At 37.1% G+C, this 17,430-nt stretch overlaps 1 protein-coding gene and 1 pseudogene across 2 annotated transcripts; both read left to right on the top strand.

Annotated features, from left to right (window-relative positions):
• The first annotated feature begins 734 nt into the window (after window positions 1-734).
• On the top strand, window positions 735-6,099 carry LOC140859437 (uncharacterized). 2 transcript variants are annotated; one of them, XM_073261211.1, is made up of 5 exons: window positions 735-1,414; window positions 1,540-1,847; window positions 1,960-2,956; window positions 4,892-5,274; window positions 6,003-6,099. In XM_073261211.1, exons 1-4 carry the CDS (start codon window positions 1,267-1,269, stop codon window positions 4,924-4,926), a joined length of 1,488 nt encoding a protein of 495 aa, XP_073117312.1. In that variant the 5' UTR covers window positions 735-1,266; the 3' UTR covers window positions 4,927-5,274; window positions 6,003-6,099. The 2 variants fall into 2 exon arrangements, with proteins under 2 accessions (XP_073117312.1, XP_073117311.1); XM_073261210.1 differs by lacking the exons at window positions 4,892-5,274; window positions 6,003-6,099 and having other exon boundaries at window positions 1,960-3,214.
• Window positions 6,100-7,921: 1,822 nt separating this feature from the next.
• On the top strand, window positions 7,922-17,113 carry LOC140859149 (uncharacterized; annotated as a pseudogene).
• Window positions 17,114-17,430: the final 317 nt, after the last annotated feature.

Raw genomic sequence — 17,430 nt, 5'->3', positions numbered from 1 at the left:
TTATATAATGTTATTATATAATAATATAGTATATTATATTATTATATATTATTATATTATTATAATATATTATATAAATATTATATTATATTATTATATGGTTAAGGATATGATGGGAATGAACTAAATGTGTTACTTTTTTGGTTGATGGGAAAATAATTTTGTCATCTTTTAGGTGGATAATTTTTTTTTTATTTTATGGATAAATACTATTCATGGAAAAGTAACTTATCCATCTTGAAAATAATGAGAACATGAGTAAGTTGATCAATGAAAATATGTTATATGGGTCATATTGGGTGGGAGGCTCGTAATAATATATATAAGAGTTTTCGAATACAAGGCTCCAAGGCTTCGAGCAATGTTTCAACATGCCATTTCTTTTCTACTTAGACTTTCTCCTGGGTTGCCTCAATGTCATGTAACCATGTTGTTGTTAGGCTTGCAAGTCAGTTGGGTCCAAGCTCGAAACAACACAGAGATGCAGGTGTTCGAGCCCACCGAACTAGGGGAGGATTTTCGCAGAGTTTTTCCGGTCACCTACAATGCTATCTTTCAGAACTGCTAAGAGCCGTCGGATCTGCAACTTGACACGTGGGAGGAATCAATGGACTGCCGATGCAAACAAAGGATCAAAAAAGATCCGCACCGCGCCCCCACCGACCCCCCACGCCCCGCCCTCCCCGGTATATATAGTTTGACCATTGGACTCGTATCACTCCATACCTGAGACCTGAAATCTCTGTTTCGTTCTCTCTCGGTGCTTTCCTCCGTGCTGTGCTCATCGCCGTCGAAAGCAAGAAACATCGCCGGAGACGACAACGGTGCTGCCAAGAAACCGTCTGACTCGTCTCCCCCACACGCCTGACGCCGTATCTCTGTTTCTTTGTCTCGGTGCTTTCCTCCGTGCTGTGCTCATCGCCGTCGAAACCAAGAAACATCGCCGGAGACGACAACGGTGCTGCCAAGAAACCGTTTGACTCGTCTCCCCCACACGGCCGACCCCGCATCTCTGTTTCTTCCCACGGTCTTCTTCGTCCTCAGCTCTTCGGCGTCGCCGTCGAAGCCAAGAAAACCAAGAATCAGAGACCGGTTACAGAATCTTGATCCTCTGAACCGTCACCATCCACGCCTCACCTCGTATCTCTGTATCTTCCCCTAAGTGTTTTCCTCCTGCGTGCTGCCGGCCTCCGATCGTCGTCTTCGAAGCCAAGAAACCAAGAAACATTGTGCGAGACGACAACGGTAACATTGCCGGACACGACGATGGCCCTGCTGACCGGCTGGCGGTTCCAACCGTCCGACGTCGAGCTCCTGGACTCCTTCCTCAGGAAGAAGATCCTCGGTCAACCGCTTTCCTATCACATGATCTTGGAGGCGGACGTCTACGGTGATGATCCCAAGAACCTCACCGGTAAGCGAGTTCTTGGTCAAAATCTATCTCCTTCTCCTTCTAATTACTTGGTGTTTCGTTGCCCTGTTTTCTTTCAAGGGTTTTTTTTATTTTGGGTTGCTCACATTTTTCTTGGGCGGTCGCAGCTCGATATTCTATGGCTAATAGGGACGGTGAGTGGTACTTTTTCACCTCCACGGTGCGAAAGCATCCGGGTGCCAGCGACAGCAGCCGGGCGTCTCGCCGTGCAGGTGCAGGACGGTGGAAGGCCACCCAACGCATCAAGACGGTGCTCGATTCCGACCACAACGTCTTGGGATCCAAGCAGTGCTTCTGCTACATGGAAAGTTGCCCTTCCGGTGGAGAGACAAAGACTATATGGCTTATGGAGGAATTCTCCATCCCTCACCTTCGAAGAAAAGCCGGTGCATCCGCAATAAGTGGCTCGAACAAGGTATACATATCACCCTAAATAACTCCCATAGTTCCTGTAGCTACTGATTTTTTTGATTTTGGATATGGATTCCTCTTAACTACATCTTCTCTGTGGTGTTCCTTGATTGCAGCTGGATGAGTGGGTCATATGCAAGATCTACTTGACACCAAAAGCTCGTAAAGTTCACATGATACAGGAGGATCTATACGAAATTCAACCGGTAGAGCCTGTAGCAAAAAGAAGAAGGATGGAAGAGCCACAAACGATGAGTTCACTTTGCATGCACCCTTATCAGGATATTGCCGGTCACTACCAAACTCTTCAGCTACCTGACGATTCTCTACCACAGCTCATCGATGTGTCCGGTGCACCTATTGATGGTGGTTCCCCCATACAGCATACTAGTGAGGATCCATCTATTCTTAGTCAGGACATTACCGATTCCTTCCAGACTCATCAATTAGCCAGCGACACCTTACTGCATTCTGATCGAGTAGTGCCGGTGCTCGTGGAGGCGATGAGTTCACCTTGCATGCACCCTTGTCAGGACATTGCCGTTCATTGCCAGAGTCTTCAGCTACCTGACGATGCTTTACCACAACTCGTTGATATGTTCGATGCATCCATTGATGGCTATTCCCCTACACAACATACTAGTGAGGAGCCATCTATTCCTCGTCAGGACATTGCTGATTCCTTTCAGATTCATCAGCCGGCCGATGACACCATATCATGTTCTGATCCAGTGGTGCTGGTGCTCATGGAGACGACGAGTACACTTTGCATGCACCCTAGCCAGGACATTGCCGGTCACCGTCAGATTCTTCAGCTACCCGATGATGCTTTACCACAGCTCATTGATGTCTCCGATGCATCCATTGATGGCTGTTCCCCTACACAGCATGCTAGTGAGGTGGCATCTATTCCTAGTCAGGACATTGCTGATTCCTTCCAGATTCATCAGCCGGCTGGCAACACCTCATCGCATTTTGATCCAGCAACGCCAGTGGTTGTGGACATGATGGAAGGTCCAGAGCATGTGTTTGGGCAAGCTGACTTTGACCAAATCTTGAAGTATGCAGAGGATTCCAGCATTGCATTCTCTCCGGAAATTATGCAAGCTCATGGTGAGGAGACTGAGGAGATAGATGCATTACTTTGGTCATTCCATTATGACCCCTCTATGCCATCAATTGATGACATACTCTGATCATTGGCTGATGGCAGCTTTTATGCATAGCTTGTTTATTTCGTTTATAAATTTTAATCATACTAGATTTGCTTCACATACATTCCTTGATAATTCAGTACCCTACAAAAGCAAAGCACCTCACTATGACGATGAACTAAATGTGCCAATTGCTTGCTATATGAAACTCATATAGTTGTCCATGCATGCTTCATGCCTAGATATGCCACAATTTTTTTTACTCCGAGAAACAAGAATTTGTTGGAGAAATATTTAAAGTGAAATATATATCATGTATGTCCTAAGTTCTTGCTACCTTGTTATTTATTGTCCTACACAAGAAAAATTCTGATATACTGCTTGGAAATTGTAGTTTACTTTGTTTTTTTTGAAAGCTCCATACGCACAATTACAGCTTGATAGAGTCCTTAGAACTACTGAAAGCGTTTAAGTGAAAAAATTGGTTTAACAGAATGTTCACCAAGTTTTTCGAGCAAAATTGCATTTGATAGGCAATAAGCAAAATTGCATTTGATAGGCAATAATTTGTAGCTTGGCTTTTAGTTAAACTGTTCCAATGTTCAAAATTATCCACCTTTAGTCGGCCATTACTTATGTGGCATGGTCTCTCATATTCTTTGTATTAATTAAAACATTTTTTTACCGATGCAATTACGATGCATTTTTGGGATTTTATAGTCTTATGCTATTAAATTAATAAAACTTATTCCCCTGGCGAATGCAGATTTTATATGCTCCATCTAAATTTAGAATTTTGCTTGCTACCTTATGGTCGGAATTCTTTTGTCTACTGTTTTGGTAGATAATGCCATGTCTTCTTGTAATGACGATCCATGAAACCTGTTTCACTTTGTCAATATGGAAATCCATTGTGCTTTTGTTAGCTTCAATTAGCTCATGTCCTCATGTGATCACATTTTTTTTTTTATCTGCCTGTATTTTGTTCAATTTAGTTTGCATTTTACATGTTATTCTCTTTGAGGGCTACAATGAACTTTTCGAAAGAGATGAAGATGCTTTAGTACATATGGAAGAATATGTACGCATTTGTGATAATCTCTCTAAGATCAGTGATAGATTCTACATACTTGTTCTATTACTCATCTTAATTGTCATTTCAAGTGAGTTTGTTTCTATTTCTTGGACCGCAGGATATGGTGGGAGAGTCATTTGCACTAATGCTGGGTGAATCGCTGTTTCTTTTTGTCAACCATATGAGTGTCCTATCGATTTCTTTTCTTATTTTAATGACATTAGACGCTACCCTCAAACTTTTTCTTGAAACTGGTAGGTATCTTCAGTTGTTCAAGTTGGTGGTGTGGTCCTTTGTTTGCATTCAACTGCTAAAATTTCACATAGGTCTCGAGACATTGCATCAGTAGCCAGTAGATGGCATGCATTGATAAAATGCAATTCTAGAGATTCTTCTCAAATGAGAACTACTAATAGCTCTGTTAATTTGGAGGTGTTCTATCAAAATTATTGTTGGCAGATTATTCAGAAAATGACTTGGAATCATTAGATAGTGCTGCAGTACAAAACAATTCTCAGTTTGCTTCTTATATGTCCTTGTACCACAAGAGGCAAGCTCTTGGTATGTAGTATGTAAACTTTCCAGACCTAAGATATTTTGATGCTTCTTATTTTGGATTTTTTTAGTAGTTAGAAAAATCAAAGCTTTTCCCAAAAATTTCGCTTAGCTATGGTCGATTTGATTTTTGCCTCCTGTTAATATCGGCATAATTGTTGCAGAATTATACTACCATATTGCATTTGTTCTAATTAACCAAACTTGGGCGCTACTCTGCTCTGTTCTGACATACTACTAACTGCTAGAAACTTTCCCTGTCAGGAAGCATGTTCCTCTTAATAGATGTGAGGTGCTGAACACAATTTATACTAATAGCTTACTTTGGACTCTGACCCCACTGATGTCGGTGAAGCAACTTTCCCCTCAAGCTTGAAATCTTGTGCATTGTGAATAGATAAACCAACATCACTACTTTCCTTTGTGTCTAGTTCTTCACTAGATGGTTTGGCAAGACCATTTTCTGTTTGAATATGAGGAATCTGAATACCTGTTTCTGGAAAAATAACAGTTACTGTCTTTACCAACTGATGGATCTATTGAATTGTCCTGAAAACCATTCTGAGGTTCCAGCTATGATCCAGATATGTTTTCCGCATGCTTGGTCCGAACTTTCGGTCATTCAGTTGTTGCAGTTCTTCCAAGAGGTTAGTTTCTGTGTTCATTCGCCCATTTTGTGTTTTATTCTTATATCAGGACCATCAGTATCATCACGAACTGTATTTTCTGTAGATCTTACCAGAAGAACATTTTATTTCTCTGCTTGATTTGAATTATCTTTAGTTATATTCTGTAAGTGGCTGGAATTTTTTTAATGAAGTTGTAAACCTAAGCCTTTCTCCGAAAGAATGGATGCACTTTGACTCTGGTCAGCATTCAGCTCATTGAACGCATTTTATACTAAATTTCCTCATGAGGAGGATTTCTCTTATGAACTTGAATGGTTGAAGGGTAATGGCAACATTGTCTAGTTCCGCCAATGGAACTATTTCAGGGGCTACATCATCTATATGATAATTTAACTCATTTGCGGCCTCAGCCCCAGCATAAATTACGGTCGCATTCAGTTCCATAGTTCCATGATCCTCACTCCAAGCTTCACTTTCAAAAGCATTTCTTCCTCAGAAGTGTTTGATGGCATTTGTAAAGCATTTACATTCTCCAATGCATTCCATTCATTTTCCCATTTGTCAATATTCCCATTTTGATACTCAGATTGATCATGGTGAATAGAAGCATCCACAGTCACCATCACTATTTTCCATAAGGCATGATCCAGCATTGGATAATAATTCATTTTGAGACAGCAGTGCTTCTTTGTTAGTTTTCTCATCCTGCACATGGCAGGCTGACTTGGTTTCCTGTATATTTGCAGAAACTTTATCAGGGTAAACCTTCATCAGGTTTTTTACTGGGCATGATCCATCTTCTCTAATTGTGAATCTATCAGAGGAATCACTTGCAGGATTACTAGGTAGGATTGGAGAAACAGGCATATCCCCATTATTATCATTCTTTTCAAAGTTCCCTACATTTATATCATTAAAGAGCATGGTACTATTAACCTTGTTTGAGAACTAGAAAAATCTTGTTCTCTTAAGAAGCAACCATAAATACTTTGGTTAATACAGAACAACTAGAGCTTTATGTATGTTTAGTGGCAACATCAATATTGACACAAAAGGACATATCAGTATCACAGGATGATGTATGATCTCCAAACTGCTTTTCACTTCCCAATTGATTTGCACTGCATTTGTTACCAGGAACTTGACTGCCATGAAGCAAAATATATATGGTTCCAGAGTATTATCTGTAGATGGAACTATAGATTCACAAAGGAACCTGACAACTTTGATGGAACATGCGTCCACCATTAGTGTCTAAAGATCAGAAAATAGCATTTGAAAGATTTACTAAGGCAAGCAAGAATTCCAAGCAATACCTGCACATATAATTTGGTCAGCCCATTTTGATAGTTCCAAGAGCATAGATACTTGTCAACAATAACATACTAAAGAATGAAAGAAGAGGGCCAAGAAATGGTTTCCACACATAAAGGAATAACAATAAAATAGACAAAAGTTGCAAGTAAATCTACATGGTTGTCAAACCATCCACACCATTTATGGGTCGTTTCAAACTTGTATCATTTCTTTCTTATACTTTATTCTGTTGTAAATGGAAATATGAATAACCCACTGGGAAGGAAATGAATAATTTGTACTTGTAATATGTTTACAAATGCACAGTGAGACTGAGGACCAACGTACATCTGAAAGACAATATGATAAACCAGGATAGCTTCACCCTACATTCTGATTCAAGTGCAATTTCTTATGACAGTGAATGGGAAACAGCAAATTTTTGAGTTATTTAATTAAGATCATATGTGGGTAAAACAGATGATGTTTTTATATTGAATAGGAAGTTTCAGAACAAATCTTTGTCTTGTAGTTTAGGTTTAAAGTACGTTTGAATTCAGATCTGTTAATTTTTTTTGTTGGATTTATTTTCAATTAATTTGCTGTTTTATTAGGTCTTAAGAGTCTTAAATTTAGATCTTTTGCTGAAGGTAAGGTGTTTCTATTATCTTGTGATTTTCATACTCCATTTGGTGTCTACTATTTTATTCAGTTTCTGAATCCTATTTTGGGTTGCATTGGTGCAACCAAAGACTTATTAACGAACTTTCATCATGCCCAGGGATTGCTGGGTCTTTCCTGAGACCATTGCTGGAATCATTGTCCTTATTGAAGCACATCTCATGAACCTTGTATATGCCTCTGGGCTCATGAGCTTCATCATGTCTTGCTCCTTCACCAATCGGGTAGTATTCTTAAATGCTTTCTAGTTTCTATCAAGTTACTACAAGAAACCAATTTTTTTAACCTCATTTGGTAATTTGGGTTTGTCTAGTTTATATGAGATTTCGATCCACTTTAGAATCTTTTTTTGCGAAGTAGGAATTTTCGAAATTTTGATCTATCATTTTATGTACAAGTAGCACATGCAAAGAAGAGGTGTCATGGTACAGAGGATGTCCATAACTGTCTCAATTTTGCTTTTCTTTTTCCATCATTTTTTTTTTGTTTTAATACATATGGCTGAGCAGACTTATGGTAGGAGTTTTTTTGTCTACTCTTTTGGTAGATATTGCCATGTCTTCTTGTAAAGCCTACTTGTGAATCTTTCACTTTGGTCAATATGGAAATACATTGTGCTGTTGTTAGCTTCAATTAGCTCATGTGCTTATCTGATCACATTTTTTTTTCTTAATCTGTCTCTATTTTGTTCAATTTGGTTTGCATTTTACTAATTATTCTTTTTGAGAACTACAATAAACTTTTGAAAGAGATGCGGATGCTTTAGTATATATGGAAGCACATGTGTGCCTTTGTTATCATCTCTCCAATATCAGCCATAGATTCTGTATATTTCTTCTATTACTCTTCTTCGATGTGATGCCAAGTCAGTTCATATCTCTTTTTTCAGACCACAGGATATAGTGCTAGAGTTAACTTTACTAATGTTAGGGAATTGGCTGTTTCTTTTTGTCAATTACAAGTGACAGATTGATTTATTTTGTTTGTTTTAATAACATTAGGAGGCGCTACTGTTAAACTTTTTCTTGAAACTGACAGGTATCTTCAGCTGTTCAAGTTGTTGGTGTGGTCCTTTGTTTGCATGAAGCTGCTAAAATTTCACATAGGGCTCAGGGCATTGCATCAGTATCTAGTAGATGGCATGCATTGATAACATGATATCTAGTGATTCTTCTCATATGAGAACTACAAACAGCTCTCTTAATTTGGAGGTCATTCTAGCAAATTTATTGTTGGCAGATTATTCAGAAGGCGACGAGGAGTCATTAGATAGTGCTGTAGTATAAAATAATTCTCGATTTGTTTTTATATATCCTCGTACCATAAGAGGCAAGCCTTTGATATGTAAACTTTTCAGACCTAACATGTTTTTGATGCTTCTCATTTCAGATGTTCTAGTAGTTAGGAAAATCAATAGAGCTTGTCCAACAAGTTTCACTTAGTATGGTCTATTTGAATTTTTTACCCTATAATATCATCACAATTGTTACATAATTCTACCATACTGTTGCATTTACACTTAACCAAACCCGGACATGACTTTGTTCAGTTCAGATAGACTATCAACTTGTGGAACCTTGTTTTGACAAGTAGCATGTTGCTCTTAATATACATGAGTTACTGAGCCCATATGCTACTAGCAGCATAATTTGGATATCTTATTGACTTAAAATAATCATTGCCTTTGCACATGATTACATTGCTGCAAGTAAATAGTGCATATATTACCAAGTTAGAAAGGAACCATTTTGAAGCTGTTTTCCTTCTTTTAGACATTTTTTTTTTTGAGACTTATTTTGATGATATTATCCTAACTGTCTCAATTTTTTTTCTTTTTCTTTTTCTTTTCATTTCTTAACTTGGAGTCCAAATCATCTTGATGGTGCAGTTACATTCGTGAAATTTAAGTGATGAGTTTCTTATACATAAACACTCAAGTGAATCTATCTCTGCACTAAACTTAGTGTATTACACTTATAATGATTTATTCCTTTTAATACCATGCTATTTAGGTGATGCAAAAACCACATCTGCTACAAAGATATTTGAGTAGCCACATGGTAATTGAGGTGATGACATGTTCAATTGACATAACTCAATTGTCATCCTCAGCAGTAATTCACGATCTCTTTCAGAGACCAATAGGTTATTCTCTGCTCATCAAGCATCGCCGTCCTTAGAGATATCATTGGATAAATTTTTTGCCCATCTATCAAAATTCCATTTGGCTGGCTACAAGTATTATCCTTCAAGAATTCTCAGAACTTGTACAAGCTTCATTGATATAAAAAAGCCTTGTTCAACTTCTACTAATAGATTTTCTTAGAAGACATTTGTTAGTAAACTATACAAGGCTAAATTTGAGACCATAACATCAATTTATGTTAAACTTGATAAAACAAGTCAATTCTAGCATCTAGATAAGCTTAACTTGGACTTATTTAATACTTATGAGCAAATGCCCTGAATTTTTTCCTTTGTTGTTTTTTTTTTCCCCTAAAACATGATAGAACATTAAAAAGAGATACTAGATAATCGAAGTTTAGAACATTGCACAAGTATGATAACATGATTACTTTGAAATACTTTAGTATTTGAGGCAAATGACCCTATAGCCTTCACTTCTGAAAGATTTGATAGTCCAAATCCTGTGAGAATTGAGATATATGTAAAAGAGAAGAACCAAACAGTTCATATGTCATTATAAAATCATGGTGTTTATTGCTTGAACTAATTTTGTGTCTCCAATAGAAGCTTTCCATTCTTATTTTTCTAAGAAATTTATAATTCTGAATATTCTATAGGTTATAAATAAACATATTTAGATCATGCTACTATTTAGATAACATTTGCATATGCCAATATATGCATTGATAATAAGTTTTTAATATTTATATCAAGGTATGCAATCCTAGTACTGGGTACAATATCCATACGTTATTAGTTCGACACGATATAAGTTGGTATAGTACATACTTGCACTTGCACTATACCAAAACAGCAACAGAACCATTTTTCTCACTTTTTATATTAGCATACCTTAGCATAGGTCACCTCTGTATGGGTCTGTACGCTCCTTGGAATGCCTCGATAAGGGCCTATACTGATCTAGACATGAGTTTTGTACCTATTGCTACCTAGTACAGTATGATGCACCCTATATTGGATGATTTAGGGTGGTGCAACAGTCCATGACTTATATTCTAGTCTTACTTCGAGCACCAATCATCCCTAAACTAGAAAACTTTAAAAAGCATAAGGGCAATTACTCTAGTTTTTTGTTAATTTTGCAGAAAAATAAATTTATAATCTTTGGAAAAGAACTTTGCTCTTGCAATTTCTTTATGCTTGCTTGAGAATCATTCGTGCCAAAATAAGCTTGTTAAAACAATGTAACAAACTGAAATCAAGTTGGAACAAGAATTAATAGAGAAATAGGAGATAAACTCATATGTGTTGGTTGTGATTATATGGTGAACTAAGGAATAAGAACTTTTGACTGCACAAGCAATGAAGTGGTGGACAGCAGCGATGCATCAACATAAACATGGTTAATGGGATGCAACAATTGAGACAATTTTTAGAATGCAGTCTCTATATATTAATTGTGTGCTTTTTAAACATTAGGAGTTAGGAACTACTTTTTATATTTTAGTACATTTCAATGATCCGTGATTCCTTGAATGTCATAGGAAAGTTTATAGGTCTTGAACCTCTCATTTATAAAGGGAGGGGAGAGAGAACCGAAACTCCTTTCTTCTCAGAATATTCAGTAACAAAGGAGATCTCTCTTTACAACAAGGGCTAGCAGCATTAATTTTTTTTCACCTTTTGAACTTTTTCCCTTTTCATAGTTTGATTAGCTGAAAATTAGGAAATGGCACTCTCTCTTCAAAATTTCAAGTACGAGCACAGCAAAGAATCAAGCTACTATTCTTGTAGGAACATTGGCTTATTCCAAAATTAAAATGTATTCAAGGCCATGTTAGAGGGAGCAAAATGGTATAAAATATAGTTTTTTCAGTTACTATCTAGTTTTAATTCACATCTATCACCACATGCTAAATTTTTTCAGAGTACTATAGGATGTCTTTTATTCTTTTTTTTTTTTGGTGCTTGCAAAGGACAAAGGACAACTTCATGGTACGCCATATCGATTGGTAGTAGTGCATCCTAGGCATTACCATACCATACCCATGCCTTATTGGTATAGAGTATAGAGGGCGTACCAAGTGTCGATGCGTTGAATGGAACCCTATATCGGGCATATCGACACTATGCCAGGATATTACCGGTATAAGGTTGGCACCAAGATGGCAAAACATGGGCAACAATGTTAAAATTTAATTTTAGTTATACATTAGGAGAATGGATTGTCATGTTCCTTTGTTTTATCTTCCATCAAAAAAGATCCTTTGCTTTATCTTATTTTTCCCCTTTCTTTATCATCATACATACATTTTGAGAGATTATTTGTCTTCACATAAGAGGTCTCTAGAAATCCTATATATATATATATATTGAGGAAAAAGATAATTGTATTTCTTTATCACTTACAATGGCATAATAACTGTATAAATACATAGGGGATGACCATATTTAGAAGATCAAATCTCGAAGAATAAGAGCTGACCATATTTAGAGGATCAAATTCCAATCCCAAAGAATAAAGGATGATCATTTTTAAAGGATCAAATCCCAACAAATAAGGAAACAAAATAACAATGAGAGATTTTAGGGATTCTAACACTCCCTCTCAAGCTGGTGAATAAATATCTTCTATTCCTAGCTTGCTTGTGAGTTCCTAAAATCTTGTTGTAGGTAGTCCTTTTGTTAAAATGTCAGCTAATTGACAACTGATGGCATATGAGGGGTGCTAATCAAGCCACTGTCTAGCTTTTCTTTTGTAAAATGTCTGTCTATCTCAATGTGCTTAGTCCTGTCATGTTAAACACGATTATGTGCAATATTTATAACAAACTTGTTGTCACAATACAACTTCATAGTTCCTTCTCTCTTAATTTGAGATTGTATAGAATTATTTTTAGCCACAAAAGTTCACACACTCCATGAGCCATAGTCTAAATTTAGCTTCAGCACTGGATCTTGCAATCACATTCTATTTCTAGCTTCTCTATGTAACCAAATTTTCTCCAAGGAAGGTGCAATAGTCAGATGTTGATCTCCTGTCTATTTGGGATCCTACATAATCTGCATTTGTATAGACTTCTAGAGTCAATCCTTTTTTTTTTAAAAATAAAACTTCCTTTCCTGGTGTTGCTTTGAGGTAATGGAGGATTCTATGAACCACTAGCAAATATTCCTCCTTTGGATTATGCATGAATTGACTTACCATGCTTGTTGAGTATGCGATGTCTGGCTGTGTGTGAGAAAGGTAGATCAATCTTCCAACAAGTCTTTGGTATCTTCCTTTGTCCACTATGTTGCCTTTTTCTGTCTTTCCTATTCTGTGGTTTGGATCAATAGGTGTGCTTGATGCTTTGTTACAGAGATTTTCTATCGCTTTGAGTAGATCTAGCATATATTTTTTTTGAGAGATGAATATATATATTTTTTAGTATGCTACTTCAATGCCTGGGAAGTAATTGAGTTTTCCTAGTTCCTTGATTTCAAATTCTCGAGCTAGGTGTTTCCTAAGGGACTTCTTTTTAGCTTCATCATTTTCTGTCGTAATGATATCATCTACATAGACCAATAGAGCAGTGAGTTCACCTTTAATTGAGTGCTTGATAAACAATGTATAATCTTCTTGACTCTGTTTATATCCCATTCTCAACATGGCCTTTGTAAATCTCCCAAACCATGTCCTTGGTGATTGTTTCAAGCCATAAAGTGCCTTTTTTAAATGACATACCTTATTTGCTCCAAAACTTCCATCAAATTTGGATGGAGGTTCCATGAAGACCTCCTCCTTTAAGTCCCCATGTAGGAACATATTTTTGACATCAAACTGCTGTAAACTCTAATCAAACATAACAGCAATAGATAATAAAATTCGCATAGTATTCATCTTCGCTATTGGTGCAAAAGTTTCTTGATAGTCCACTCCATAAGTTTGAGTATATCTTTTCGCAACTAATCTCGCTTTGTACCTTTCAAGAGACCCATCAGCCTTATATTTCAATGTATAAACCCATTTACATCCCATCAGTTGTTTTTCTTTAGGAAGAATGACAATCTCCCGAGTCTTATTCCTCTCTAGTGCATTCATTTCTTCTTTCATGGCTTATACCCAATTCTTATTTTTTAATATCTCTTGCATGGTTTTAGGAATGTCAATTGAGTTTATAGCGGTGAGGAAATTTTTGTGATGTGGGGATAATCTATGGAAGGAAATAAATTATGAAATTGGGTGATGGGTGTAATTTCTGGTTCCTTTTCTCAAGGCTATTGGTAAGTCCAAATCTTGGGGTGTAGACTCTATGGGATTAGACTCAATAGTAGTAGGAGAAAGAGGAATTTCATTACCTAGATCTAGCTCAAATTCATGAATTTGTCTCAGCTCTGGATTGAACTTCTTCCTTCTCGAGTGTGTTAGTAGTTTCGCTGGTGATTTGGAGCTCGGTTGCTGCTACTATTCCTTTTGTAATTCCAATGGAGGTACTGATGGAGGAGGAGAGGAAGAGACTTGCAAGGAGGGAGAGGCCAGCAAAGGCAAGGAAGACGGAGAGATGAGAGGTATTGAATTATCAAAAAGGGTACCCCATTCCATATCTGCATTAGTCTTCTCTCCCTGATGATAGGAATGGAAAGGTTGGAAAATGATTCATTTTCTTGAAAGGAGACATCTATGGAAACGAAGACTTTTTGGATAGAGGGTAGATAATATTTTGTACCCTTTTTGTGTGTTTGAGTAGCCTATAAACATTCATTTGAGAGCTCTAGGATCAAGCTTACTCCTGTGTGTTGGTGAATATGGACAAAAGACACAACCAAACACTCTAAGTGGTAGAGTGTTTGAATAATGAAAATCTGGGTAGAAGTTGGATAGAAGCTATATAGGACTCTTGTGATCAAGAAGTCGTGAAGAAACTTGATTTATTAAATAGGCTGCTGTTAGAACAGCCTCCCCCCAAAAACTTTTAGGAGCATTGGATTGAAATAAGAGGGCTCAAGTGACATTAAGTAAATGCCTATTTTTTTGTTCAGTCACTTCATTTTGTTAGGGTGTGTCAACACAAGAAGACTCATGGATAATGTCTTCATTTTGCAAGGTGGATAGAGTTAGGTTGAAATAGTCCCTACTCCCTAGCATTATCCGATGGAACCCTTTTAATAGGAATCCCAAATTGTGTCTTTATCATTTTGTCAAAAATGGAAAAGATGCAGCTAACTTCTGACTTCTCTTTTATAAGGAACAACCAAGTTGTTTACATACAGTCATCAATAAATAAAATAAACCACCTAGCACCAGTGATATTAGGGATTTTAGATGATCCCCAAACATCAGTATGTATCAAGAAAAAAGGATGGAACGACTTTGTATCACTCAAAGAAAATGACACATGATGATGTTTTATAATTGCACAAGTATCACAATGAAAATTATTAATAGGAATATTTCTAAAGAGTAAAGGAAATATTGTTTTTAGTAATTAAAATAGTGGATGTCCAAAATGAAGGTGATGAAGCCAAATTTCAGATTTATTAGATGAGGAGGAAGGGTTAGAGAGGATATTTTGGGAGCACGAGAGAGTCAACCGAGCCCCTTCATCCATAGAACCACTCACACCTTTAAAAGGATAGAGGCTATTCCTTTCCTTAGCAAATCCAATCATCTTCTCCGAACCCTGCTTCTGATACACACAATGAGTAGGAAAGAATGTCACTTTGGCAATCTAAGTCTTTTGTAAGCTGATGAATAGAAATGAGGTTGGTGGATAGCTTGGAAACATAGAGGACATTTTGTAGGAAAAGAGGTGTTAATTTGATGGTTTTCTGTCTTGTAATAGTTATTGGAGTACCATCAGCAACAGTAATTGTCTTATTGTCTGACCTTAGCTTATAGATATCAAATCTGGTGGGAATATTGGTCATATGGTCAGTAGCTCCTGAATCAATGACTCAGTAGCCGAAATTGTTCACAGGGTTGGCATTAAAAATTTCAAAAATAAGATACTTACCAGATTGAGCCAATGAGCATGAGCTAGGGGAATTAGAGAGGGAGTTGAGTAAACCTCGCAATTTTTCAATCTCTTTTTTGCTGAAATCTTGGGTTTCTTCTTTTTTTAAGGCTGGTTTATCCGATGGAGGTTCCTCATTTATGAAATTGGTTTATCCCCTTTGCTGACCCTTAAATCCACCATTGTGAGTGAGAACTTAGGCTTTGCCATGAAGTTTAATGCAATTCTCCTTCGTGTGGTGTGGCTTTTTACAATAGGTACAGCAAAGATTGTCTCAGATGGATGGTTTTGGAGAGGAGCTATCATTTGACTTGTCACTATGGCCTCGGCCAAGAGAAGTCGGCTTGCCTCCATCTAGAGTCTTTATAGAGATCATTGCTAATTTTTGGTGGATTGAGTTTTTAACATAACAAACTGTCGACTTTCTTCAGCATGAATAAGGGAGAAAACTTCATTCAATGGAGGCAACAGATCCTTCCCAAGAACTTATACACGGAGTGGATCAAATTCCATATTCAGTCCTGCAAGAAATTGAAAAATATGATCCCTTTCCACCAATTTGACAAGGGCTTTAGCATCTTCACTGCAGTGCATCTTAATGTCTTGGTAGTGATCCAACTCAAGCCAAAATCCATTCATGAGATTATAATATTCCGTAATAGAGAGATTACCTTGTTTGGTAGTCGAGATTTTGATCTTGATTTCATAGATAACTGCAGCATCTTGCATTTTGGAGTATGTTTGGTGAACAGTGTCCCAAATATCCCGAGAAGTAGGAAAAAATATTAGATTGTTGCTGATATCTGATGGCATGGAATTCCAAAGCCATGACATAATTATGGAGTCCTCGTCCCATGCCAGAAACTTGGGATCGATAGAACTTGGTCTTGTTTCAATCAAGTGATGAATTTTGTCATGCCCCTTGAGAAATATCTTGATGATTTGCGACCACTGGAGGTAGTTTTTTCCATCCAGTCGGTAGGAGAGAGTCATGCTTTGGAGTTCCCCACTTAGAATAGTGGGATTGCCGAAAATCGGTCCAATAGAATTATTGGCTGCAATTTCAGAGGTCGGAGTAGTGGCTTGTGACATGGTTTAGCGATAGTGGAGAATGGGATGAGTGATAACGGCAATAAAGGCCGGAGAGGAATAGGATCGAAGGCAATGAAGGCTCAAAAAAAAATAGGTGTCCATGAAACCTTGCTCTGATACCATAAGAAAAAAGATAATTGTATTTTCTTATCATTTACAATGGCGTAATAGCTGTATAATTACATAAGAGATAATCATATTTAGAGGATCAAATCCCAAAAACAAGGGATGACCATATTTAGAGGATCAAATCCCAATCCCAAAGAATGAGGGATGACCATATTTAGAGGATCAAATCCTAACAAATAAGGAAATAAAATAATAATGAGAGATTTTAGGGATTCTAACACACACACACACACATATATATAAAATTCACTTGGAGTGACAACTACTAATTGACTCATGTTTTAGTCTTAGGATTTTCTTCATATTCATATTGTTTTCTTGGCCTTGCAGTTATGTATTTGCAATCCAACCCTAGCAGAATCTTCCTTGTTGGATGGATGGTTGATTGTGCATTAATAAATAGAATCTTCTTTCTTGAGCTAATGTTGCTTCTGTTTGTGCTCCACAAAACCATACTCTTTCCTGCCAAGTGATGTATGATTAGTCAAAAGCTTCATAGTATCAGAAGAACTAAGCGGACATTTAGAGAAAATTCAGAATTTGGATGCCATCGAAGAAGTTTGGAATCTGAAAGATGAAGAAAGGACTGAAGTAGTTAAAGCTAAATCATTGCTGTAAAATATCTTATGTGAGGAAGAGATTTTCTATGGGCAAACATCTAGGCAACTTTGTCTTAAAAGAGAGGGACAAGATGTTGGAATTGTGTTGGGGCATGCATGTGTTTTAAATTTTTTTTTTTTAAACAACGTAGCAAAATAGAAGATTAAAATATCTTTTAATCTAAATCATGTATGCATATAATATAGAACCCAAGGATCTACTTCATTTGCTG

This window comes from Elaeis guineensis, chromosome 7, assembly GCF_000442705.2.
Source record: "Elaeis guineensis isolate ETL-2024a chromosome 7, EG11, whole genome shotgun sequence".
Taxonomy (NCBI): Eukaryota; Viridiplantae; Streptophyta; class Magnoliopsida; order Arecales; family Arecaceae; genus Elaeis; species Elaeis guineensis.
The sequence above is the reverse complement of the archived record's forward strand: the minus strand, read 5'-3'. Positions and strand labels throughout refer to the sequence as shown.